This window comes from Myotis daubentonii, chromosome 6, assembly GCF_963259705.1.
Source record: "Myotis daubentonii chromosome 6, mMyoDau2.1, whole genome shotgun sequence".
In the NCBI taxonomy this organism is placed as follows: Eukaryota; Metazoa; Chordata; class Mammalia; order Chiroptera; family Vespertilionidae; genus Myotis; species Myotis daubentonii.
In genome coordinates, this window is record NC_081845.1 from 25,267,066 (window position 1) to 25,295,005 (window position 27,940).

At 40.6% G+C, this 27,940-nt stretch overlaps 1 protein-coding gene across 2 annotated transcripts in view; it reads right to left on the bottom strand.

Moving 5' to 3' along the window:
• Positions 1 to 10,650: 10,650 nt before the first annotated feature.
• Positions 10,651 to 27,940, bottom strand: part of IFNGR1 (interferon gamma receptor 1) — a 29,407-nt gene continuing 12,117 nt past the window's right edge. For both annotated transcript variants that reach the window (XM_059700446.1, XM_059700447.1), the window contains exons 2-7: positions 27,643 to 27,757; positions 25,845 to 26,008; positions 22,588 to 22,757; positions 19,164 to 19,353; positions 13,115 to 13,242; positions 10,651 to 11,721 (exon numbers count right to left, since the gene is read on the bottom strand). In XM_059700446.1, the coding sequence (XP_059556429.1) occupies positions 11,149 to 11,721; positions 13,115 to 13,242; positions 19,164 to 19,353; positions 22,588 to 22,757; positions 25,845 to 26,008; positions 27,643 to 27,757 (1,340 nt within the window). In that variant the 3' untranslated portion in view covers positions 10,651 to 11,148. The remainder of the gene's footprint in view (positions 11,722 to 13,114; positions 13,243 to 19,163; positions 19,354 to 22,587; positions 22,758 to 25,844; positions 26,009 to 27,642; positions 27,758 to 27,940) is intronic.

Genomic DNA, 27,940 nt, shown 5'->3' on the forward strand with positions numbered 1-27,940 from the left:
TTCTGAATCTACACTCCTTGTCCCCTTCTCCAAGTTAAATTTCTATTGCTTATAAGCTAACTTAGCTCTCCAAAAGGGGAACTTGCATCACATAATAGATTCGTTCCCTTTGCACCTTCTTGGTGCCCATTGTCTTCTAGCCTTCTCAGCATCATCCTTCACTCACTTGCTGACACCATCCTCTGAACTCTAGACTTTGCAAAAATGTTGGTATTTAAAGAGGGGATGATTATGTGAGTTTGCACTATTTTTTAAAAAATATGTTTTTATTGATTTTTTAGAGAGAGAAAGGGAGAGATAGAAACATCAATGTGAGAAACATCCTACACACCCCCTACTGGGGATAGAGCCTGAAACCTGGGCATGTGCCCTGACCTGGAATTGAACTGGTGACCTCTTGGTTCATGGGATGATGCTCAATCCACTGAGCCACACTGACAGAGCAGGATTTATACTATTGATGTTCAATAATTTCAACACCAATATCTCTTGTTTTAAAGCAATCAAATTGCTCCAAATTCTAGTTAAGAAAAAAAGAAAAATATATGAATTCAAAGTTTAAAAAGCAGAGCAGCAGAGAATAAAATTGGGGTTTCTGCTGGGTTACTGACTTTGTAGAACAAATAAAGGGAAATTAGGAGGGAAAGGGGGAAAGCATAGACTATACTAAAACCTGAATTCTCTCAAATGTGTGAACTTTTATGCTATGTTAAATTTCAGAAACCTAACCAGTTCTGTGAGCATTCAGTGAGCTCTCTAACTGTGTGATATCATACCTGCATTAAAAGCCAACACTGACAGCAATGCCTCAAAGTAGATGAAAAGATAAAATTAAATTCTAAAATTCTACCAATTTGGAAGCAGAAGAATTTTACAGAATTGTTTCTGCCGGAGTCCATTCATTGTCTTCACTAGCTGAGTTTAGACAGAGACCCCCAAAAGCTAGTAACCTTTGAAGTCCTAGCAAAGGTCAGAACTGTGCACCACCCAGTTAATCTAAGAACCACCCAGTTAATTTAGGTAATAATAGTTGAAGCATCATCCCCACTTTAGTTCACTTAATTCCTTAGATACTTATGTGGATCCTTGTTGATTATTGTTGATCAGATACTCTGCCTATTCCTGGAAATCATCTACTGATGAGCTAATCAGATACTTTGTCTATTCCTGGAAATTGTCTGCTGATCTGTGTGTCATTGAAACCTCCTTACCTAAGGCTACTCTAAGCTCAATAAAAGATTGGAGCAGCCTGAACATGGGTGGAAGTCCTTCGGGACTTGCCCGCCTGGTCCTCCAATATTGCAAAATTATCTCGTGTCATTTCTCTCTCATCTTTCAGATACTGAACCCTACTCCACGCAGAACGTGGAGGGAGTGTTACTCGACATGTTTCAAGTGAAATGACATTTGCTTTGGGAAGTAAAAATGTTAAAGAAAATGGGGGACCCCTGCTCTTCTTTGGTCCAGCCATGAAATGCTGGCTTCAAACTCATTCCCTAGCTGTCCCGCTCTGTCCCTTCCCCTCCCCCACCCTCAGTAGGAAGAGTCCACCTTGACAGTGGGAGTGGATTCCTCCATTGTGTTGGTTTGGAGAATGCGGTGACCCGCACCTTGGAGAGGGTCCGACGGGTAGAGGCGGAGTGGGATTAAAGACCAAGAGACAGGGTTGGGAGGACTGGCACAAGGCACCAGCACCAGCACCAGCAACTTTATTCTTTACACACACTCTTTTATATCTACGCTGTGGCTGGTCATGCTTCATAGATTACTGCTAGGACTTGGCCCATTATAGGGAAGTAGCAGATGGTTACAGGCTGGGCAAGACTGGGCAAGCTTTGCCTAGATCCATCTATGTTTGACAGTTATTATGACAATCAGGTTATGTTTTAGTAACTGCACTTTTAGCCACTGAGGTCGTGCCTCGGTCAAGCCTTGTCTAATTCCACTTTGCTGCAAACTCTAATTAAGCCTTTCCTGAGCTTCGACCTTAAAACCTTCCAGGATCAACTTAGGGTAGAGTCCAGGGCTTTGCCATGTCCTCTGGTCAGCTTAGACTTTGCCAGCAGCATGACGGTCCCCAACAGGAGAGAACTTGCCTAAACTTTGGCCTTGGACAGGCTTTATTCTCTTCCTCTTTTCTCCTTGTGGCTTCCAGCGGGCCAATAATTCATCTAATTAATGGTTTATTATTGATTATTTTTAAGTGTGATATGGGATTTGGGTTATAACTTTTTGTTGTTATTTTTAGAGATGCATATTGAAGTATTACAGATAATATGAATGATGTTTGGGATTTGCTTCAAAACTAAGAGGTTGGGGAAGTGGGCTGTGAGCTGATAATTGTTGAAACTGGGTATTGAGTACATGGAAGTTCATTATGCTATTTGTGTATATATATATATATATGCATATATATATATATACACACACATATATATATACACATACATACACACATATATATATAATATTTGGAAATTTTCATAACAAAAGAAAAATACAAGTTTATAAAGATGCCATCTTTATAAAACTCCTTTTGATGATTTTAAATGCAATTTTAGTGTCAATAGTAAGTTAATAAAATTATGGAGCACTGGGTTAATTTCTTTCCATGCATTATCTATAATAATAAAAGCATAATATGCTAATTAGACAGCCAAATGACCTTCCAGATGTCATTTTGGACGTCATTCCAGACCAAGCCGCGGCAGTGGGGGCCAAGGCATAGGTGGTTAGGGGCAATCAAGCAGGCAGGCGAGCAGTTAGGGGTGATCAGGCAGGCAGGCAGAGTGGTTAGGGGCGATCAGGCAGTCAGGCAGGCAAGCAGTTAGGAGCCAGTGGTCCCAGATTGCGAGAGGGATGTCCAACTGCCAGTTTAGGCAGTTTAGGCCAGATCCTGCAGGGATCCTGGATTGTGAGAGAGTGCAGGCCAGGCTGAGGAACTCCCTCCCCCCGCCCTCCTGTGCATGAATTTCATGCACTGGGCCTCTAGTCTTAGATAATCGTCACAACAAGCCCAGGAGGTTGTTATTATTACCCTGATATTACTGATAAATAAACTGAGATATAGAGAGGCTAAGAGAAACTGACCAGGCTCTATAGCCCATGTGATGACAGAGTGAGGGGTGAATTCAGGTCTGGCTGACCTCAGGGCCTGATACCTATTATAAAATCACTATGCATTGTTCTTCATTTGTAGTATTCATTCCATAAAATGATAGAATGATGTCAAAGAAGATTCGGCCATGTATTCCTTTAGTTGATGTTTACTGAGGATGTGCTGTATGCCAGGCATTGTGCCAGGCATACAGCAATGAGAAAGATGGCAAAGCCAGTCCTCATGGAGCCAACATCATTTTCATCAGCCAGGTCTTGGTAGTGAAAGGCCACATGTTTCTTATTCACCTTCAGAAAAGTGTTTAAAAAACTGGTCTTCTGGACTACTTCATCAGGGTTTTATTCAGTGGTCAGTGGACTAGGTTTCTGCTCCAGGCGCTTTCCCTTGTTCTGCGATTTGATTAGTAGATAGCTTTTTAAAATTCTATAATGAATCATAACTTAAACACCACCCTTCTCCCACTCTGACCAATAGACAACCATATGCCTATAGCACCAATAACTGGGAAACTATTTCCTCTTTCTTTTCTGCTGGACACTCAGTAACTCTTTGGAGTAATACTTATGACCTTTAAGCAGTTCTGCATTCTGGAAATAATTGTCATGCATTTCAAAATAGTTTATGAACTTTAATTTAAAAAAGGAACCTCATTGTCAAAACAGGAAATAAGCACAATGACCAATCTGATCAAGTTTAATTTTAATTGATTTCTGGACTATGAACAGTAATATATTATTTTAAATCTCCATACATAGGACTTAGGCCTTCATTCATATTGTTATGGATAAAAGATGCTCTTAATATTGTTTTGATTGTCCTTGACCAGGATCTTTCACTGATCTTGTAAACCCTATTAGATGATTAATCATTGTGCCTCTACCCTAGCATATGCCTATATATTGTTTTGACTTTAGAAAGATTTTTATGGCATAATCTGGTTCCAACCAGTTGCCAGCCCCTCCACTGCAACCACTTGGGTCATCACTACCATCATCTCTTTTCTGATTTGTGGTTACAGCCTCCTTTCCATTTTCCCTGCCTCTGTTCACTGCTTTAGTTAGGATGGTGCTGGGCACATAATAAACACTTAATGCATATCTGGTGAATTGATGAAAAGGAATGATATTAGCAGTGGGTATGAATTTACAAGACTTAAGCTAAAAGAACAGGAAGATGCTTCTCTGCTTTTTTTTTTTTATGGTCTGAGATGGTTGTCCTGAGGTATGGTTGTCAGGGGATTCTCTGATCTGTGAAGTCAGTAGGGTTCAGTCAGACACACACGGGCAACACTGGCCTATGCAACACTGTGTAGTGCCACTGCCAACTCTTCAGTTGGACGAGTTAATCTGTGTGACCTGGGAATTAGCTGCTTCCCTAAGACATTTCCTACGTACTTTTCTAGGGCCACGTGGGCATGGCATTTCTTTGGCAGTTTTCTAATTCTAATTCTTCTATGATCATTTGTCTGTTTAGATTTTCTATCTCTTCCAGGTTCAGTTTCTACAAAATATATTGTTTTTAGAAGAGTGTGCATTTCATTCATGCTTTTAAATTGATTTTCAGAGTTGAGCAAGTTATTCCCTTACAAGGTATTCAATTTCCCCTGCTTCTGTGGTTTCCCTTTTATAATTTCCCATTTTGAGTAATGACATTATCTCCCTTGTTTTCTTACTTTTTTAGTTAAGTTAGTTATTTATCTTTCATTTTATTCAAGGAATCAGATTTTATAATTAGTTATATATTCTACTTTAAAAAAATTTTTTGTCTCTTTTCAGATCTTCTTTTACTTTTTCTTTCTGTCTTTATTGAATCTGTTTGAGAATTCTTGAGTCAGATGTTTATTTTACTTATTTTACTATTTATCTTATATTAATACAAGTATTTACACTAGGAATTTACTCTGAAATGTATACCATAGGCTCCCCCTTTGGCTCTTAAGTGAGATATTTTCCTTATTTTTTCTTCAACAATTTGCAGTTTAGATTACTTTTTCTGATCCAAGTGTTTTTAAAAGAGAGAATTTTAAAAATAACATTTCCAAGTGGAAAGGAGTTTTAATTTTAATTCTCAATTTGCTTTTTCATGCTTTCCAGAGAAGGAAAAGATGCTGACTTATGCAACCACGCACCATGTAGAAATCCACTCTCTTACACCTTTGCTTTTTGGGAGTTGAAGGGCAGGCAGAGAGATAGATTAGTATTAATTTATTCATGAACAAAGATAAACATGGCCAGACAATGTCATATCAGTCCAACAAGATGTACACTTCTAAGCAAAATTTTAAAATTCTCATGAAACTGAGAGTAAGGGAAATACCTTTTGCATTTTAAAATAATGACTTTGGGGGGGGGGGGTCTTATTTTACTGTATCATTTTGTGTAACCATCATAGTAACTCATTAGAGTGTATTTCCAGCTTCATTGAAGGCTATTTTTGGAGGTAGTTGCCAGGATGTCAAAGTTAAAGTATGCCATATATTCAGAGAAGTGGTGACTAGAGTTAATAATATCTATACTAATAAAAGGGTAATATGCTAATTAGACTGGGTCGACCAACCATCTTCCGGACATCCAACTTCCTTCTGGACTAGGCCCTGGTGTTGGGGGCTGAGGCAGAGGAGGTTAGGGGCAACCAGGCCAGCAGGAGAGGGTAGTTGGGGGTGAGATCAGGCCAGCAGGGGAGGGCAGTTAGGGGAGAGATCAGGTCAGCAGAGGAGGGCAGTTCTGGGTGATCGGGCAGGCAGAGGCAGTTTGGGGTGAGATCAGGCCAGCAGAGGAGGGCAGTTGGGGGCGAGATCAGGCCGGCATGGGAGGGCAGTTGGGGGCGAGATCAGGCTGGCAGGGGAGGGCAGTTAGGGGTGATCAGGCAGGCAGGCAGAGAGGTTAGGGACAATCAAGCAGGCAGGCAGAGGCAGTCAGGGGCGATCAGGCAGGCAGGCATGTGAGCGGTTAGGAGCCTGTGGTCCCAGATTGAGAGAGGAATGCCCGATTGGAGAGGGTGCAGGCTGGGCTGAGGGACCCCCTCCGCCCCATGCACGAATTTCGTGCACCAGGCCACTAGTGTATTGTATATTTGAAAGTTGCTAAGAGAGTAGATCTTACATGTTCTCATCACAAGACAAAAAAAGTTACTACTATATGAGGTGATGGGTGTTAAGTAGACTTACTGTGGTGATCATTTTGCAGATGTGCTATGCCAGTTATATTTCAATTTTTTTTAAAAATCCTATATTCCCAAGAGTATGGACTCTACCTTAATACTGCAGAGGGGCAGTATTGGGTTGGGAACATAAACTGGAAGCTGTAACATCTCTGTTTAGGTTGTTCCTTATCTGGGTCAGTGCAAAACAAAGCCATTTATCTTTTGCCTGTAAGTGGCAATACTCCTGAACTGTGAGGATGAAAGGACAGTTTGAAATGGGAGAGAAAGAAATGGAATTAAAGTAATGTCCTTATGTACATTAAGATATGAAAAACTTTTTGCAGCTCAGGATCCTACATTCATTGTTCCTTAGGTTTGGAAGTTCCTTCCCAACTTACTCTCTCCGCAGACCATTTAATTTATGCTTAAATGCCACTTCCTCAGGAGGCCAACCTGATTCCCAATCTCAATTAGGTCCCCTTGTTATGCTCCAGCGCCAACCCATGCTTTTCCTTCCTTACATTTGTTAGTTTTGTAATTAAGAACTTGATGATTTGTTGTTTCCTTCCCACACTTATGGTAACTAATTTTTTATTAAGTGCTTCCACTGGCCAAATATTGTGTTAAGGGCTCTCTGAGATTATCTCATAATCATATTGTAAGTAAAGTCCTGTTATTACCCTTGCTTCATAGTAAACTGAAGGGAAGTAACTGGCTCCAAATCACTTGGTGAGGAGCAAAGTTGGAGTTCTAACTCAGGGTCTGACTTCAGAGCCCCTACTCTTAATTAACCACTGCACTGCACATACCTGGAATCAGGACCACCAGTGTGTGCTGAATAAATGCTGACTGAAAGAAGAGACTTCTTAGCCCACATAATCATTTCGAATTGATCCATCTTTGAGGTTTTGAATTTAAAGCACCCCTTCTCCAGCTATGATCTTTACATTTGGGTGTTTAGTGAAGTCTTGTTGCTCAGGCTCACAGGCTTCTCCCCACTTCTGTGTGCGACATGCCCTTCTTGATCTCTTACCAGCAGGAGAAAGGGGCCAAGCCAACCTACTCAGTGGCACTCTAGATTTCCTCTCCTTCCAACTTCTGGCAATCCCCAATCACATCCCTCATTTTGAAAAAGTGGCTTTGCACTGACCAGTTGTATGACATGATGGAAGTTACTCTTCGCCTACAAGCCTTAGTTTCACTTATAAAAAACAGGCAATATGGAGTTTTAGCCATGAGGTAGCACAAGTGAAGCTCTTAGCATAATGCCTGCACATAGTAAGGACTCAATAAATGTTAGGATTGTTTACTCCTCAGCTCCTCGGTTTCAGAGCTTACTAGAGAATATCAAAGTATCCCCCAAACGTAAGCATTAATCTTCAATGGGGAACTCAGTGCAACCCAGCGGGCAATCCTTCTTCTATCTCCTGTTGGCATGGATAATCATCAGATAGCTATCACTGGCTTTATCTTCCTCTATCTGCTTACTTCCTCTCCCCTTTCCTTTGGTTTTTAACTATCTCTGAAATATTTCTACCTCTATAATCTTTTACCACAGCTTAAGCATTCTGAAATACATTCTCTAAGATCTCTTTACCACCAAAGATGCAAATTAAGACAAGCAGGCAGCTGATATTTACTGGAAAAAAGCAATGAGGCAGAATCCTCATTTCATTACTCATTGAGCAAGTCACTTAACTTGCTGACTCATGGTTTCCTCATCTAAATGGGAATAATAATTCCTCTTCACAGGGTGTTGTAAAGATGAAGTGAGATGGAGTATTTTTGAAAACAGTTTAATAATTATATATTTGTACTTTTGTTTGTTCATTCATTCCTGATTGGTAGTTCTCATAGAAAGTGGCCAAGAGTCCAAGATCCAGAACATAGAGGCACAGAAAGGGAAAATTTGTACAGCAAGTATGGCACCTCATAGATGAGGCTCATCACCCTACAAAGTTGGAGTTTATTATCTAACTCATCCACTAAAAACCAGTATCTTAAGTGTGTCACAGCCAGTATTCTTAGACAGTTTATCTTGGCATGGAATGATGGTGCAATGACTCCAGTATTTGGTAACCAGTAATAATTTAGGGAAAATATTCAATAACAGGACTGTCAGGAAGACGATCCCTTTGTTAGAGATAACTTCCTCCTAGAGCAAAAAGATAGAGGTTTAATGCAACTCCTATGAGGCTAAGTGATTTACCCACAGTCACCATCTTTTGACTAATTTAGTAGGTATATACTGAGTGGCCAGATTATGACCACCTGACGTTTGTAGGCAAATTAGCTATAATTTTGTGCTGATGTTGCTAGCTGGCCAGACCATTATAAATAGGGAAGCAGGTTGTTTACCACGACAGTAGAAGTTATTTTTTTCTGAAGATATGCGTAAACAACGTGATTTAACAGCCTTTGAACATGGGATATACATACACTGAGTGGCCAGATTATTATGACCACCCCATCAGTACTTCGTTGGGCCACCTTTTGCCTTCAATACTGCGGCGATTCTTCGTGGCATTGACTCCACGAGATGTTGAAAGGTGATGCGAGGAATCTGACACCATGCCTGATGAATAGCACTGTACAGTTCTGTGAGATTTGATGGTTGTGGAACCAGCTGCCTGATGGCTCTTTTAACTTCGTCCCACAAATGCTCAATTGGATTGAGATCTGGTGATTGTGGGGGCCACCTAAGCAAGGTAAAGCCTCCCTCATGTTCTTGAAACCACTCCTGCACAATATGAACACCATGGCATGGTGCATTGTCTTGTTGGAAGAAGCCATCTCCATTGGGATAGCCATAAACATGATAGGATGAATCTGATCAGCAATAACACTTAGGTATGTTGTGCTATTCAGACGTTGTTCCACACGAATTAAAGGGCCCAAATCATGCCAGGAAAACAGGCCCCAAACCATAACACTGCCCCACCAGCTTACAGGGTTGTACTCATGCATGTGGGGTGCATGCTTTCATGCCGTTTCTGCCAAATTCTCACTCTGCCATCTGCATGATGCAACTGGAAACGTGATTCATCGGACCACATGACTGTTTTTCAATGCTCGACTGTCCAATACTTGTGTTCCTGTGCGAATTGGAGACGTTTTACCTTGGTAACTGCAGACAGCAAAGGTGTTCGAACAGGCGTTTGGCTTCCATATCCCATACAATGCAGGTACAGCTAATTTGCCTACAAACAGGTGGTCATAATGTGGCCACTCATGTTCAAATATATCCCACGTTCAAAGGCTGTTAAATCGTGTTGTTTACCTATATCTTCAGGAAAAAAATCACTTCTACTGTGGCAAACAACCTGCTTCCCTATTTATAATGGTCTGGCCCTCTAGCAACTTCAGCGCGAAATTATAGCTAATTTGCCTAACACATCAGGTGGTCATAATAATCTGGCCACTCAGTGTATTGCTTGAAATGGAGAGCCTCAAAAGTTAAAATACATCCCAGTATAAAACTGTAATTAAAAGAGTGTGATATAGTACTGAGAATTTGGCGTATGATGTGACATTTGAAACCAGCACAGAAAAGTGGGATAATTTAATACTATTGGAGCAATTAATTTATCAGATGAAAATATATTATGAAATTGAATTGTGTCCCTTAAGAAGATAGGTTGAAGTCCTAATCTCTGGCACCAATGAATGTGATCTTATTTGGAAATAGTGTTTTTGAAGATCTAATCAAATTAAGGGTCAGTGTGACCTAATCTGATGATTAGTGTCTTTATAGAGAGAGATTTGGACACAGAGACACACAGGGAAGAATGCCATGTGACAAGAGAGATTGGAATGAGGCACCTGCTGTCAAGGAAGACAAAAATAGCACCTCATTTTAATTTGAACTTTTAAGTGAGAAGAAAGTTTTCCATAATCGTTAATCTACTCATGTAAATTATATTTTTAAAAAATTTTAGTCAGTTAATTAATTTGAATCTTAAAATTCCTACCCTTAGTATTCTCAAGAATTCCTTGTGTAATATAGATAGATATCAACTAATTCTTGGTTTGCCTCTCACTGGGAATTCTCTCTTCACATCTGATGCTTCTGAGGGCTCCCTCACCCATTCCCATGGCTTCGACCACCATCTTTATGGTTCCTCAGTCCACATGCTCTAGAAATCAATCTGCTCCCATGCCACCCCACCCCCAAACAGCTTGGAACAGTGTTCTGCACACTGGGTGATATATACTGAAATATAGGCATAAAAGGACTGTTTTTTAAGGATTAGGCTACTTTTAGAACTATTTTAAAGATTAGTTATGAATAATTAGAAAATAATTCTATAGCATTAATTCATAAAAATAAGCAAATGGATAAAAAATATTCTAGTTAACTGCCAAAGTGCTTGAATAAATGAATACAAAAATGAATTTAAAAAATTCTTTATTTAAAAATCTCTAAATGCAGCATTCTATAAAAATTGTTTCTATTTACATACTCTTTATTAATCCTATTGGTATGAATTCAATTTTAAATGCAATTTTGTAAAGCTTCCAGAATTTCTTCGGAAAGTCAACATTTAAAAATATTTTTTACAGAAACTTAAAAAAAAAAAGGACCCTGGGAAATCACTTACTGTCGCAGGAAGCAGGGTTAATAGAGGATTGACTGTTTCTCAGAGCCTATGTAAATGGAAAAGTTCACATGCAACAACTGTCCCCTAAGAAGGGAGACACAGTTTGTTTTTTCAGTCTTTGCAGTTTTCAGACCAAATGGGACAGTGCCAGACTCTTTACACTGTTACCTACACCAAGGTATTCCATTTGGTTAATATAAAAAAGGCACCATTTCTGAAATCATGATCTTTTCATGAAATCAAAGCAGAAAAACTGTTCAGGATAAGCAGATCCTTCAGGCTGGCGCATTATGAAAACTCTTTAGAACCTGCCATGACTCTATAACCAATCAGGGACTCTCTACCACCTTCCCCCACAGGCAGATCCACTAGCACATGGGGCTTATCGTAACCGAAGGAGGCAGTAGTGTTTCTCAGCGTTATGGGCTCTGGTTCTTCTGTCTTCATTCCAGTTTTGTTACTTGGAGGAGATTCTGAGTCAGATAAGAAGATGCTCGATTCCACAAGGCCACTATCAGAACCATTTCTGGAGTGGTAACAGTTTAAAGTAACGATGCAGGGTTCAGACTGGTTACTGCCTGAATGGACAGAATCCCCTCTCCTTACCGGGGTCAACGGGCTACCAGGGGCCATGTCAGGAGTATTTTCTTCTGTGGTCCCTACTTGTGTTCCACTAGAATGATCTCCGTGTTCTGCTTTTCCTGGATGGTCCTCAGTCTGCATACTGGAAATTACTGCTGAAGACAACTGCTCTTCCCAGATCACTTTCTCATTTTCAGGGACAATTGGTTCATAGATGATGGGTGATATATATTTTGATTCAGCTTTTGCCTCTGAAGAGGCATTTTTTACCACCGATACCTAAGGGAAGAAAATTCAATGAATAAAAATAACATATTATTAAACTTAAAGAACTACCTCAAAAAAATGGTCTAAGGCTAATGGACAATTAAATATACCACTAAACAGCATATTTAGAACAGTAAAATACAAGCTAGTGGTAGCACTGTCTTTATTTTTAATGAAAATATACTATGTTAAGATTAGAAACAATTTTTAAAAGTTAGTATCTCACCAATATATGCTGTATTTTGTGCATTACTTTTCATACATATGAATGTTAAATTTGTAATGGGAGTCCAGCTACTTTATAAAATGTTTTTACCATTTTCCTTCATAATTATAATTTTCATTGGCTCATATGAGTTCTTTATATGCCAATGATTAAATAATTTCTCTAATAGATGTTAGCAGTGTTAACAATTTTTACTATTGATAGAATATGTTGAAATAAATATTCTTACCTGTCTTTTTACTTTAGAAATAAAAAAATGGAATGAACAAGTTCAAGGGAGGGGCATGTTTATGGAACTACGACACTTAGTACTCATTGTACGCTTATCTTCCCACCAGGGCTATATGACCAGTTTTACTACAGTTACTCCCGGATATTCAAGTTTATTTTTTTGTCTCTGGTGGGTATAAAATGGCATACTGTGAGATTGCTTTGTGCTTAATTAATAGTAAGGATGAGTGCTATAATATGTGAATTGTCTACTATTTGTTCATAGTTCTTATCCACTTTACTTAAATGTAATGTATTCATAACAAATTTAAATGGGCCCTTTGCATATCATAGATGTTATTCCTATCATATGTGATTCAAAAAGCTGTAATTATTACCCTTTAAATGTTTTTATCATCATACAAAGAATTTTAAATGTTAGACATTAAAATGTCAAACTTCTAGTTTAGTCTCACTTTTGGCCATCTTTCCTTCTGCACGCCAACCACAGTGAAGTGTTTCTGTATTTTCCTATTTTCAAAAGCCATGGTTTCTCTTGATGCTGAACCTTAGCACATATGGTCCCTTAGTACTTGGAAAAACTCAAATCTGTCCCTCAGGACTGCTCCGGCTTCACCGCCTCTAAACAAAGTCCTCTTTGGCACGTATATAACCCTCTACTTTTAAACCTGTCACACAGTACACCCACTGAATACTTACCTTTTTCTCCCATTAGACTTTAAGCTCCTTAACAGATTTGTCTAACTGTACTTTTGCCACATGCATAAAAAAGGCACCTGGTGTGTAGTGAAAAATGTGTCGTCTTGGATGTGTGGTAGATCTGAGTGATTTATGGTAGGTGACATGCTGCTGAACATCATTCTACTTTTTAAAAAGTTTCAAGTATTAAAAAGGTTCAAATCAGCACTTTAGTGTATATAATTAAAGAAGTATATTTAAATAGATTACCAAGGACTTGGGTAACATGATGCTTTCCCTCTTAAATGGATTTATCTTCTTAAAGTTCCAACATACAACTACCAGGGTAAGTACTAGAAAGAGTAGGAGAGCAGCAACAACTGGAATCCAAACAGAATCTGAAAGAAAGAAAAATCACAAATTAGAATTAGGATGGAACACTGGTATAATCAAATAGTTATAAAGTCTCTGAACTATTCTTTTTAAAAATATGTTTTTATTGATTTGAGCGAGAGAGGAAGAGTGAGAGAAACATCTATGTGAAAAAGAAGCAAAGATCGACTGCCTTTTGCAAGCCCCCCCCCCCATGGGGATTGAGTCCATAACCCTGGGCATGGGCCCTGACCAGGAATCGAACCAGCAACCTCTAGGGCAGCAGTTCTCAACCTGGGGGTCGAACGACCCTTTTACAGAGGTCACCTAAGACCATCGGAAAACACATATATAATTACATATTGTTTTTGTGATTAATCACTATGCTTTAATTATGCTCAATTTGTAATAATGAAATTGGGGGTCACCACAACATGAAGAACTGTATTAAAGGGTCACGGCATTAGGAAGGTTGAGAACCACTGCTCTAGGGGCATGGGACAATACCCAAATAACTGACCCACACTGGCTAGGACTGAACTATTATTTATATAGATTACATCAGGTAATATGATCAGGGTGTTAAGAAACACTGCCACCAAAGTCAGGAGAGATGAGTAAAAAATTATGTCCTTGTCCTAGATAGCAACATACTCTTCACAGCTCTACAATTCTTAACTTTCTGTGACTATCCTGTTATGACAATGTGGCTAAAATAGCTTTTCCCTAACCATTTCCTTACAGCACCAAATATAAGAGGTATACAGAGCTATGCTTTTCTCTCAATTAAAGAGGCAAAAGAAGAATTTTAAAAATATTTAAATAATACAGTCCCACTCCATAAAATTTTGTTATATTTTATATTTATTTCAAGATTGCAAATACTTATAAAGATACATAGACACACGCGCGTGCATATGCGCACACACAAACACACAAAGCTGCAAAGGAATAAAGTCTCCTTGACTTTTGTTTCAGAACACACACATCTATCATCACTGGTGTGATTTTTCTCTTATGCTGCTTTTTATTTTCACAGTACAATCTTCAGTACTTTTCCCCACAGTCCTCTGTTCCTAATTATCAGTACTTTACATATCGTGGTGGAATTTGGCTTCTTTCAAGGGCATTTCATTACCTTTAATTTCTATTCCAAAGTTACTTCTTTGGAATAGTAATTCTGGAAGTTACTACAAAAGGAATGCTTGTGTCATACCTGTTACATTGTGTCGAGCCAGCTCAGCCAAGGGTTCACAAGCCTGAGTGAGGGCAGCGAATGGATGAAGAAAAGACATATAAGGAGAATAAGCTGGGTCTAGGTGGATCTTCCTGTGCCTGGCTGAGGCCACAGAGAGAGAGAGCCAGAGGCAAGCTGAGCCTTTATTTTATAGCCAGAGGTAAACAAGGTAGTGGTCACCATAGTTACAATGTTCTTGTAAGTTTCACTTGTTTTGGCAGCACTTGCTACATCTCCTCAGCCCATTAGCTACCCAGATAAGATCTAGGGAGCGTCATAAGGTCAAGCCTAATTATGCTAAGAGGACTGTGCCCTCTAGGCTAGTACGTGTTTGTGGCTTTGCCAACAGGTCAGTCCGAGGCTTAACTCTATAGCCATGTCCTACGTCTCGCCCTTTTTTTTAAATTTTTAAGCTACTATAATGAAAGTAAAACAGCAAGGATGGACCGGCTTCTGGCACTTAAGCATCAAGAACAAAACTCTGGCTATTAAAACAATAAAAAAACAATGCCAATGCAAAACCCAAACTACATGTTAACATTTAAAAACTTAAATATAAAGCTCTGGCTATTAACAAAACAATGCCAATGTGTTAACATTTTTAAAACTCGTAAGAATAACAAAACAATACCAATGCAAAACAGCAATAAGTGAGAAATCAAACTACAGTAGCATTTTTCTACTAAATGAAAGTTTCTTTTGCTGATTTACTCAAGAGTCCTTGGACTTGGCTGCTCAAGACTTTGCAGAAGACTGGCAGCTAACCAATGCTAGCATAGCCAGAAACATGATTGAGGGAGTAGCTTCCACATCTTGTTTTTCTGCCATCTGCTGGGCCTCAGTTGTTAACTTCTTCAGCTGACCCCATGTTGGCACTTCAGTCCCTTGCGTAGCCTTTGTCATCTTCCTTTTCCATATTGCTGTCATCAGGGCAACTCTCAGTCTTTTGAGCGAAGGGACAAGGAGCTTCTCTGGGTCCATTGTGTTGACGCACGTAATGCTCTGGCACCAAAATTGGCTGCGCTGCTCCTCCTTTCTTCTTGTTTTCTGCACGTGCTTCACTGGAGCATCCTTTCACTTGACAACTGTAGTTCCTCTGAACTCAGGCCCCATGTTGGACACCACATGTGCTGAACCAGCTCAGCTAAGGGTTCACAAGCCTGAGTGAGGGCGGCGAATGGATGAAGAAAAGACAAAAAGAATAAGCTGGGTCTAGGTGGATCTTCCTGTGCCTGGCTGAGGCCACAGAGAGAGATCCAGAGGCAAGCTGAGCCTTTATTTTATAGCCAGAGGTAAACAAGGTAGTGGTCACCATAGTTACAATGTTCTTGTGAGTTTCACTTGTTTTGGCAGCACTTGCTGCATCTCCCTCAGCCCATTAGCTTCCCAGATAAAGATCTAGGGAGCATCATAAGGTCAAGCCTAATTATGCCAAGAGGCCTGTGACCTCTAAGCTGGGACTTGTTTGTGGCTTTGCCAACAGGTCAGTCCAAGGCTTAACCCTATAGCAGAGCCCTACATTACAGGATGTGAAAACAAATTATTACAATAGTAAAAGGTAAAATGAACTACATAATGGAACCGGCACTGGGCTCAGAAGCACTGGACAGGCAAGCAGGGAAGCTGCTGTGAGCCACAGTGGTGGCACAGTGCGGCCACTATATCAGCACAGTTTATAATTTAGGCATCTTTTTTGTGTTTGTTTTTTTAAGTAAATCTAGGTTATTTGCATTCTTTTCTCTTTTTATTTTCCTCATTGGTCCGGAAAAGATGATAAAATAAAAATAATTATTTTCAAATGTTAATAATCCATTAAGGCAATCTACATTTATTTTTTATTTATTTTTTTTTTTTGGCCTTTTTCTCTCTGTCTAAACTAAGTCTGGTGTCACTCTGACACTTTATTGAGATGTAATTGACAATGAAAAATTGTATACATTAGAGCTATACAACTTGATTTGAAACATGTACACACTGAGAAATATTCACCACAGTTAAGCCCCTTTTTGTGTTTTGTCCTTTGTTTACAGTTTGGATTATTTTTACCATGTATATGTATTAGCTACTTAAAGTAAATATATAACATTGTTAAATAAAAACGATTTTGTTTACCAAAGATAAAATAACAAATCAAGTTTAATGAGTCTTGTGAACTGGAGTGGAACACTGCTTATAATGAGTTGACCGACTCCATTTATGCAAATCCCCACTCTGGTCCTTTCGTGTGAAGTTTTGCAAAGCCTCTTGCGGTCAGCTGCAGGCAGCAAGGGGCTCTTTGGGTTTCAAGATGGAAATGAGACCAGGACTGTACTGGGAGCTTTACACAATGTCAGGCCACCCTTTCCCTGTGGAATAGGAATTGTTGGCAAAGTAGACATCCTCTCATAGAATAGTCTCAGCTTTCTCTTTGAAAAATATACAAAAAAGAAAAAGAACATTCTAACATGCAACCACAAGGAATGTGCATTAGGATCCTGTTTAGAGGAAACAAAATCTGTATCTTGAATCGGGATTCTGACTGCCCTCCATATGTCTGTCTGAACTAATAGTAGGATGATCCTTGTCTTCATTTTCGTACAGTGATATTTGAAAGCCTACGGCATTCACTGCACTATAGTAAGTTGTCAGTGAAAAGCAAAGTTAAATGGAATGTTCCAAAGTTATCCAGTAAATTCATCCTTTTTCTTCTTCCTCTTCTTAAAGGATACCTTTCAGCATTTCATATAATGCTGGTTTGGTGGTGATGAACTCCTTTAGCTTTTCCTTATCTGTGAAGCACTTTATCTGACCTTCCGTTCTGAATGATAGCTTTGCTGGATAAAGTAATCTTGGTTGTAGGTTCTTGGTATTCATCACTTTGAATATTTCTTGCCATTCCCTTCTGGCCTGCAAAGTTTCTGTTGAGAAATCAGCTGACAGTCGTATGGGTATTCCCTTGTAGGTAACTGGGTTTCTTTCTCTTGCTGCTTTTAAGATTCTCTCTTTGTCTTTTGCTCTTGGCATTTTAATTATGATGTGTCTTGGTGTGGTCCTCTTTGGATTCCTTTTGTTTGGGGTTCTCTGCGCTTCCTGGACCTGTAGGTCTATTTCTTTCACCAGGTGGGGGAAGTTTTCTGTCATTATTTCTTCAAATAGGTTTTCAATATCTTGCTCTCTCTCATCTTTTGGCACCCCTATAATTCTGATGTTGGTGCGCTTGAAGCTGTCCCAGAGGCTCCTTACACTATCTTCGTATTTTCGGATTCTTTTTTCATTTTGCTTTTCCAGATGGGTGTTTTTTGCTTCTTCGCATTTCGAATCTTTGACTTGATTCTTGCGCTCCTCTGGTCTGCTGTTGGGTGTCTGTATAATATTATTTATTTCAGTCAGCGTATGCTTAATTTCTAGTTGGTTCTTTATCACAACATCGAGGGTCTCATTAGATTTCTTGAGGATCTCACTACATTTATCGGCGGCTTCTAGACAGTTCTTAAGAGACCTTAAAAGTGTGGTTCTGAACTCAATATCCTCCATTGACAGTTTTGTCCTGTTTCTTTGTCTCCGCATTTTTTATGCTTTCTTGGTACACCCCCAAGTGGTCTTTGTGCGCAGTCTTGTTGCCTTTAAGCCTTGATTGATGTCGGCAATACCGGGGGTGATTTGACCTCCGGGCTAACTGGCTATGAGAGTCAGCTGTGTCTGCAGTGGGAGAGCTTCTGTGCTGGATCTCTAGGGCGGTGCTAATTTAGCGTTTGCCTGAGGCTATCTGGCAAATGGTTCTGCACTGGGCTTGGGCAGGACGGGTCCCCGGGGATCTACAGGGCGGGCGGGAGCGAGCAGTTATGGCTGCTCTCAGTTCCTTTCCCAGGGGTTCTGCCTCTCAGAGTCCCAGCAATGGCTGCCAACCTCAGAAAGAAAGCTGCCTTCGAGTTCCGACCGAAGCCAGACAGTCCCGCTTCTCCCGTTTGAGTCTGGGTCCCCAGAGACTCGCCCGGATCTGGAGCTCAGAGTCTGAAACTCCCTCCCGATTGAAAACAACAACCGCGCCCTCCGCCGCCAGCCCGCTCCGCGCGCGCACTCCGCACCTGAGTATTTCACTTCAGCACTGCGCCTCCTCTGAGTCTGGGTATGATATTCTCTTTCCTCCTAGTTGTAGAATTTCCACTCAGCCAGCCTTCCTGTGGTTCTGGATGCTGTCTGTTCTGTCCTTTAGTTATATCTCTGAAGTGGTTGTTCGAGGGCAGCAATCTCCGGCGTTAACCTATGCTGCCATCTTGGTTTCTCTCTATTTTTTAATATTAATTTCCAGTGCTTGTGCAGTTCACATGTCACAAAATTTTAATCAATTAACATTCCTGCTATTCAGTTTTTAAACTTACTGTCCTCATAAAGAACATACATGAATACATATCTTGAAAATATATCATCTTGCTGTATTGAATAAACTGATTTATATTATTATGCATAATCCTGAAATGTAGACATTTATCAACAGTTTTATGTGTTTTTATATTTTTCTTCCTGCACGAAAAGTTTTTCATATGGCGTCCCAACCTGATTGTTTCATATCTTGTAAGGCCTGAGATGTGGCCTTATTTGCAATTTTGAACTTCCCTGAGGAATGGAACTATTTTTAAAAGAGCAGTGATTACTGAAATTGCAAATGTCCTTTTTTCACATTACCCTATGTTATCACTCTTTATATTTAGGAAAAAAATGGTAAGAACTTACCTTTTATGCTCTTACTGTCAGAAATGGTAATACAAAGTTCTTTGGACATTTCAGTTTTAAAGGATCTTAAATTTGAGATTCCTTCTGCTGAAATACAGTACTTAGAATTCAGTGAGAACACTGGAATACTAAAGTTGCACTGAGTCTCATCACAATCATCTTCATTCTCTCCGAAAATTCTATCTATCATCTATATGAGAAAACAAAACACAATGAAAATTCATGGCTCCTTTTAATCTGCCAAAAAACCCCCCAAAAAACAACAAAAAAAATCATCATATTTACATTGGCCATACACCTGGAGAAAGCATATATGTGATGAATGTTGTACATGTCTGAAAAGACTGTTCATATCAAGTAATAAGTCAGTTTGTTACTTCAACAGAGCATGATGTAGCCATCAAAATTTTCTTTATAGGGATTAGGAATTTAAAACCACAAATAGCAGGAATATTTTATTAGTCCTATTTCTGTAATGCTAGAAACTTAGCTGGTGAGAGATAAAAGCATTTTCTAGGAGAATAATAGAGCTATTATGCAAAGGCTGTAGAATCTCTTGGTAGCAATATGTAGAAGGGACTGAAGCAATCTCTGGAAATTTATAATTCACTTCACCAGTCGAAGTGCGTGGATCACTGTGCTAAGGCCTGAAAACTCAAGGGCAGGAGAGTGGTGCTGACCTCAAAGAACTTACTGTAGGGAGTGGAAGAGAGGTAAGAATTAAATGTAAGAAATGTAATGAGTATTGCAAGAGGACATGTAAAAGGAACTAGGAATAACTAGACCATAAAAGAGGAAATAGTCTACTGTATCAGAAAATAATTCAAAGGCAAGATGATATGCCAGTTGAATACTGAAGAATAAGTAGAAATTTGCCAAAGGAGAAAGATGAAGAACATTCTATGAAAGAGCATATTACTTACAGGAATTAAGAACAGCAAGCAGTTCACCAAAGCATGAATGAAAATAAGGTTGGAAGGAAAGGGGAGACTGGGTGCTGGAAAGGATATAAGAGGCCAATTCTCGAAGGCCTTGTAGGCCATGCAGGAAAGAGAATTTAGATATTATTTTGCAGCTGATGGGGATTTGTTAAAGAGTTTTAAGCAGTGAAGTAATATGGTTCTAGAAACAACTCTGCTAGCAACCGAAATGATGTTTTAAAATCTAAATCACATGTCACTCTTCTGTTTAAATTTTTCCAGATGTGCAATATCTCACTTAGAAAAAAAAATCAAATTCCTCTACTGTCCTAAGAGATGTGGCCCCAGGGACCTCTCTAACCTCATCTGTTTCCCTACTCTGCAGCCTTGCTGCTCCCTTCATGTGCCTGGTGTCCTTTGGCCACACTCTGCCTGAAACACTCCCCTATCATGATCCATGGAGCTCACTCCTCCTCTCCTCCGGCCCTGGCTGTAGTAACATCTCGTCCAGCAGGTGAGGTCTGCTCTGACCACCCTCCTGAAAGTCACTACCACCCGTACCCCACTGCCCAACCCTCTTCCCTGCTTTTTCTCCATAGTACTTATCAGTTGAGTTTTGTTTGTACTGTTCATTGCTTCCTCCTGGTGCCTAGAAGGCACAGAGCACACATGCTTGACAAATATCTATATACTAGAGGCTCAGGGCACAAAAATTCGTGGGAGAGAGTCCCTCAGCCTGGCTTGCCCCCTCTCACAGTCCAGGAGCTCTCAGAGGATATCCTACTGACTCCTGGGGAGCAGGCCTAGGCTCAATCTGTCCTCCCTCTGCAGGAGGCAGCCGGCTGATCAGGGGAAGGTACTCCCCCATCACCCTGCAGCTGCTGCCACTGCTGGCTACCTTGGCTGCGAGGCCTGAGCCCTGGGCTGTGCAGCCGCCAGGACTCACAGCTCACTGAGCCCCGTGCTTCGCATCCGCTGGGCCTCACGGGTCACTGAGGACCCCCCACCCGTATACTGGGCCCCCATCAGAGCAGGCCAGCCGACCCCTACTCGTGTACCAGGCCTCTATTCTATACAATAAAATGGTAATATACAAATTGACCCTAAAGGCGGACGACCAGAATGAGCGCTGGACCAGTCACTTTGAGGTGCACTAACCACCTCTCAGTTTCTTCCTCGGCTGGCACACTCCAATTGCCTGATGGAGAACGGGGAATTGGGGGTGGGTGGCGGGGGATGTGGGCGGCGCCATGCCAAGGTCACCCCCCCTCCCCCCGCCAGTCGCCCCACACACAGAGGGCAACCGGTGACAGGGGTGGGGCCGTCGAGTCCCTTCTTCCAACCATCAGGCACTGAACACCCACCCGATGGCAAAACGGGAACAGGGGGTGGGTGGCGGCGGGGGGCAGGGCCGGCTGCGGGCAGCCAGGGAAGATGGCCCTGATCGCAGGCCAGGCCTAGGGACCGTACCCGGGCACAAATTTCGTGCAGCAGACCTCTAGTTGTTAAATAAAGGAATGGTAGCACTGTGGCAAATGGATGGAATAGAATAATTCGTGATCTGCACACCAGTGCTAGAATGTAATTATATGCCCACAGTATTACTGTTAGCTTTTTCTATCAAAAACAATGACTCCAATTACAGCTTTGTGTAATTTTACATTACTCCCAATGAGGAAGAAAAGCATATATTTATTCACATCTTACCAGTGAAGGAATGAAAATATACAGGTTAATATCCTAGATTAGGGCTATTCTGTTATACAAGACAAAGAAAAAACTTAAATGTGTTCACCTGGCCAGTGCTAGTGATTAACTATGCCACCAATTCCACTCAATAACATTTATATATGTATTTCATTTTTTTAACCCAAACCTAGGATTGGTAAGTCTTGGCTGAATATTCATAAGCATTTTTTGTTGTTGTTAATCCTCATCTCAGGATATTTTTTTCTATTGAGTTTTAGAGAAAGAGTGGAAGGGAGGGGGAGAGACACAGAGAGAGAAACATTGATGTGAGAGGGACACATCGATTAGCTGTCTCCCACACCCACCCTGACTGGGGCCAGGGACCGAGGCTGCAACCCAGATACATGCCCTTGACTAGAATCAAGCCCGAGACCATTTAGTCCATGGGCTGATGCTCTAACCCAGTGATGGCGAACCTTTTGAACTCGGCATGTCAGCATTTTGAAAAACCCTAACTTAACTCTGGTGCCGTGTCACATATAGAAATCTTTTGATATTTGCAACCATAGTAAAACAAAGACTTACATTTTTGATATTTAATTTATATATTTAAATGCCATTTAACAAAGAAAAATCAACCAAAAAAATGAGTTAGCATGTCACCTCTGACATGCGTGTCATAGGTTCGCCATCACTGCTCTAACCTCTGAGCCAAACTGGCTAGGGCAAGTGTTCTACTTTCTTACATGACACAGGAAAAAACTTGTTGGTGACAAAATTTTCCATTTTGAAAAAGATGAAATAGAAACACATACCAGACTTCCATTTATTCTCTCATGCACCTTGTACATGAATGTGTAACAAGTTTCGTCTCCATAAATGGTTCCTAGCACTTTTCCATTTACCATAATTAAAGGATGAAATATATTAATAATGATTTGGTCTTCCTTGTGACTGATATGCAGATTTGGTGGTCCAACTTTCCCTGGGTGGGAGGAAGGCAAAAAAGAAGTAGAATTAGTTGGCCTGGAACTTTATAGTACACTAGAGGCCCGGTGCATGAATTTGTGCAGGGTGGGGTCCTTCTGGGTGGCCTGCAGGGATCAGGCTGAAACCCACAGTCAAATGCCACCTGCATCTCCTACCTGCTGCTCCCAATCATCCCAGCCCCATTGTGTCTGCTGCGGGCTTGCGCCCAATCAGTCCAGATCAGGAGAGGCTCGTGCTGCCACAGCAGTGCTCCCCAGTCATGAGTCCTGCATCTGGCACCCTCCCAAGGGGTGGGTGGCCTGTGGGATGGGGCTAAAACCGGCTTACATCCCCCAAGGGGTTCTGGATTTCGAGGTCGCAGGGCAGGCTGAAGGACCCCACCAGTGCACGATCGAGCCTGGTAGGGACCATGGGAGGATTCCAGGGCGTGTCCGGCCCATCTCACTCAGTCCCAATCAGCTGGACCTCAACAGCAAGCTAACCTACCAGTCGGAGCATCCGCCCCCTGGTGGTCAATGCATGTCATAGTGAGTGGTTGAGCAGCCTTAGCATATCATTAGCATATTATGCTTTGATTGGTTGTTTGGTTATTCTGCCGTTTGGTCTATTTGAATATTACCCTATTATTACATAGGATTGTATAAAATTACCAAAATCAAACAACCTACTCTCTTTGCTGTTCTAAAGCAGAGCCACATTTAAACCATTCTAAAAAGATCTAGAAGATTTGAAGTGTACTTAATAAAGAAATGTTTATAATATATCTTCTCAGTCAAGAAGTATTCTTATCTAATCTAAACTCCTCTTTAACACATTATTTGCGGGTAGTTTTTATCGCACGCTAACAGGTGGCGTGGGCCATTTTTGCTAATTTTTTGCGCAAATGGCAATGTTCAGTAAAATTACGATAATTTTAGTTTACGTATTTATACGTTACCCGCATTCTACCGCTAGTCTATAAAAAACATATTAATACGAGTCCCGCGCTCTACTACACTGGTAGAATGTATAAATACGTAAAACGTGTAAACACGTTTCCCGCATACAATGTGTTACCAGTTTAAATTCATTTCAAGTCCTAAAGAAAAATAGGTGGTCATGAATCCCGGTAAAAAAACTTTGATATAATAGAAGTTATTTTTTCTTTACCTTTGGTTCTGTAGACAAAAAAAACAAAAAACAAAACACACACAACTGTTTTCACCTGGCCAGTACGGCTCAGTGGTTGAGTGTTGACCCATGAACCTGGAGGTCACTGTTCAATTCCTGGTCAGGGCACATGCTCAGGTTTCAGGCTCAATCCCCAGTAGGGAGGTGTGCAGGAGGCAGCCAATCAATGATTCTCTCTCATCATTGATGTTTCTATCTCTCTCTCCCTGTCTCTTCCTCTCTCTGAAATCAATAAAAACATATTTTTAAAAATGGTTTTCTAAAAACATGATTTAGAAAAGATGTTTTAGTTATCGTTAAACCTTTGCAGTAACTCTTTATATTTCCACACTATGGATATCTGGCATGAAAGCTCTATAAAAGTCTGCTGAATATATTCAGTTTTTACTGTGAAAATCAGAACTAGATATTCATTCATTCCAGAAATATTTATGATGTATCTTTGATGTTGGGGACTTTGTTGGTGAACCATTTAACTATTTTTCACATATTTATTATATACCTACTGTGTGCCAGGCAGGTCTGTTTTTGCTCACCCATGTATCCTCGGGGCCTACCATACTTTCTGGCATAAAGTATGCCTTTGAGAAGTCTTTCTGGGGAAAATCTGACAGACAGAGGGTATAGGTGTTGATGACAAAGGCATCATAATCTCTGGGGAATAAAACTATTTCAAGGGCAGGCAGAGAACGGGTGTGGAGGAGAACAAGCAGGCACAGTCCAGAATGAGGACCAGAAGGAGGTGGTGGTCGGGGTAATGAAGCACGAAGCTGAGCAGGAGGGAGTAAAGCCGGAAGGCAAGGCACTGAAGGGCTGGAAGCCTAGGGAGCAGTCACGTGACTACAGATCTCCTTTCACCAGACGTGAGGGTATAAGGGCTACAAGGGCGGACATTAGTCAGAAAAGGAACGGGCACTGAAGATTCTGGAGCTAATGTGATAGCAAAGACCAGGGAAACTATGGCAACAGGATGCTGGAGGCATGAAGAGCTGAAAATCATTGGGGTTAAAGAGAGTACAGAATTCTGGTATTTTTTCAAGTATGAAGTTGGTATTATAATTCCCACAACCTTGAGGACTTAAGGTAGGCAAGTAAGATAAGAAGCTGCCAAAGCCCTCAGTGAATGTAACTTATAAAGGAATGACCAAGACAGGGAGGGGCAGGGCAGTGCAGAGTCTAGTTGGACAGCACTAATCCACATAGTTATTTATTAAAATATATTTTATTGATTTTTCACGGAGAGGAAGGGAGAGGGATAGAGAGTTAGAAACATCGATGAGAGAGAAACATTGATCAGTTGCCTCCTGCATACCCCCCACTGGGGATGTGCTCGAAACCCAGGTACATGCCCTTGACAGGAATCGAACCTGGGGCCCTTCAGTCTGCAGGCCGACGCTCTATTCATTGAGCCAAACCGGTTAGGGCTAAACTATTATATTTCTATTCTACTTAAAAGGTGGATTATTAGCCCTCACCGGTTTGGCTCAGTGGATAGAGTGTCGGCCTGTGGACTGAAGGGTCCCGGGTTCGATTCCGGCCGGGGGCATGTGCCTTGGTTGTGGGCACATCCCCAGTAGGAGGTGTGCAGGAGGCAACTGATCAATGTTTCTTTCTCATCGATGTTTCTAACTCTCTATCCCTCTCCCTCCCTCTCTGTAAAATAAATAAATAAATAAATAAAATATATTAAAGAAGAAATATAATAGTTTATTAGGGGCAAAGTGATGGGCCCCTCAGCACTATTTTATGGGACTTGGGAGAAGAGGAAGACACGAATTCCCTAAATTGCTCCAAATGTTTCTTGGGCATTGTGATAGTTTTTAGCAACTGCTAATAAAAGCAAATATATATATAGAAGACACGTGTAAATACTCTCAAATTTAAAATTTAGATATGTATACGTTCTACTCACCCTGTTGGCACAAAATAAATTCTTCTGACTCTGCATAGGCTGATTCTTCTTGTCCAAGCCTCGCTTTAACTCTGGCCCAGAGAGAAACGTCTGGAAGCTTAATCATGGAAAAGATGTTACAGTGATGATGAGAGGTATTGCAGGCATCAAGCCATTCATCCTCCCTAAAATGAAGAGGAATAAAGAAACACAAAGGTAACTTTTATTAGTATATAAACCTGAACCATCTCTGGCTTTGCTTTGCTTTTCATTCACAGCATGGAGCTGGTAAAAAGAGCTAAATAAGAATACGATAGCCCTGGCCGGTGTGGCTCAGTTGGTTGGGAATTATTCTGTGCACCAAGAGGTTGATGGTTCAATTCCCCGTCAGGGTACATGCCAGGGTTGCAGGCTCGATTCCCAATAGGATGTATACAGGAGGCAGCCAATTCATGTTATGCTGTCACATCGATGTTTCTCTCTTCTCCCTTCCTCTCTCTCTAAAAAAATCAATAAACTATTCTTTAAAAAAAAGAAAAAAGAATAGGATGAAGAATCTAGACAAAGTAGGAAGGAAGCCCTTGCTCTTTGGTCAAAAGTACTATAATTTACAATAAAGAGGCTCAATTTAAATTACAAGATCTGTACAAATCATATTCCACATGCAATTTTAAAAAAAATCTGCTCTTTAAACAACTCGTTTCCATTAACATAATCATTACTCACTTACAGAATCAACCCATTACAAAGACTCCTAACACTTGTAAAAAAGTTTTTTGAAATTTTTCTTTTACTGAACAATACAGGTACACTATAGGAGGTAAGATGACATTATTTTTAATAGAGAACTGAAAGCTTTATTTATTTATCGTGCCTTAAAATCTGGGAAGTCAGCCTGGCTGGACTGGCTCAGTTGGCTGAGTTTTGTCCTATACCAGTGATGGCGAACCTATGACACACGTGTCATTTTTTTTGGTTGATTTTTCATTGTTAAATGGCATTTAAATATACAAAACAAATATCAAAAATATAAATCTTTTGTTTTACTATAGTTGCAAATATCAAAAAATTTCTATACGTGACACGGCACCAGAGTTAAGTTAGGGTTTTTCAAAATGCTGACACGCCGAGTTCAAAAGGTTCGCCATCACTGTCCTATACACCAAAAGGTTGCCTGTTCGATTTGAGATCAGGGCACATAACCTGGGTTTGATCCCCAGTCAGGGCACATGCAGAAGGCATCTGATCAATGTTTCTCTCTCACATTGATGTTTCTTCCCTGCCCCTTCCTCTCTCTAAGCATGTCCTCAGGTGAGGATTTAAAAAATAAATTAAGCCCAGCTGGTGTGGCTCAGTGGTTGGGTGTCAACCTATGAACCAGGAGATCATGGTTTGATTCCTAGTCAGGGCGCATGCCGGGTTGTGGGTTCAACCCCCCATTGGGGGCGTGCAGGAGGCAGGCGATCAATGAGTCTCTCTCATCTTTGATGTTTCTATCTCTTTCCCTCTTCCTTCCTCTCTGAAATTAATAAAAATATATTTAAGAAAAATAACAACATAAATAAATAAAAAAATTTTGAAAAGGTAAAAAGAAATCTGGGAAGTTAGTGATACTTGTCTACTTCAATTCTGACAGAAGGACTAAGAGGTAGGAAGTTTTCTGATAAGAACTACTTTGCATCGTTAGCTCTCTGGAATCTACAAGCAGTTCAGGAAGTTTTGCCACAACAGAAGGAAGGATAATAGAAGAGAACACAGTTATGAAATATGCAAGGACATGGACAAAACAGATTAAAAAGGATAAAAGAGTAACACTCACCCATAGACTTTTACCTGTACGGTAAAAACAGGCTTCTGCGCCATGATTGGGTAATTCCAAGAAAGGACAGTATCGAAGTTATAGGCCTCAATTGTAAGATTGGTTGGTATAGGCACTGTAAGAGATTTAAAAAGTAAAATGGACAAGAGGAAGAAATTAATTAACATTATAAAATCTTGCCCTAACCAGTTTGGCTCAGTGAATAGAGCACCAGCCTGCGGACTGAAGGGTCCCGGGTTCGATTCTGGTCAAGGGCATGTACCTTGGTTGCGGGCACATCCCCAGTACGGGGTGTGCA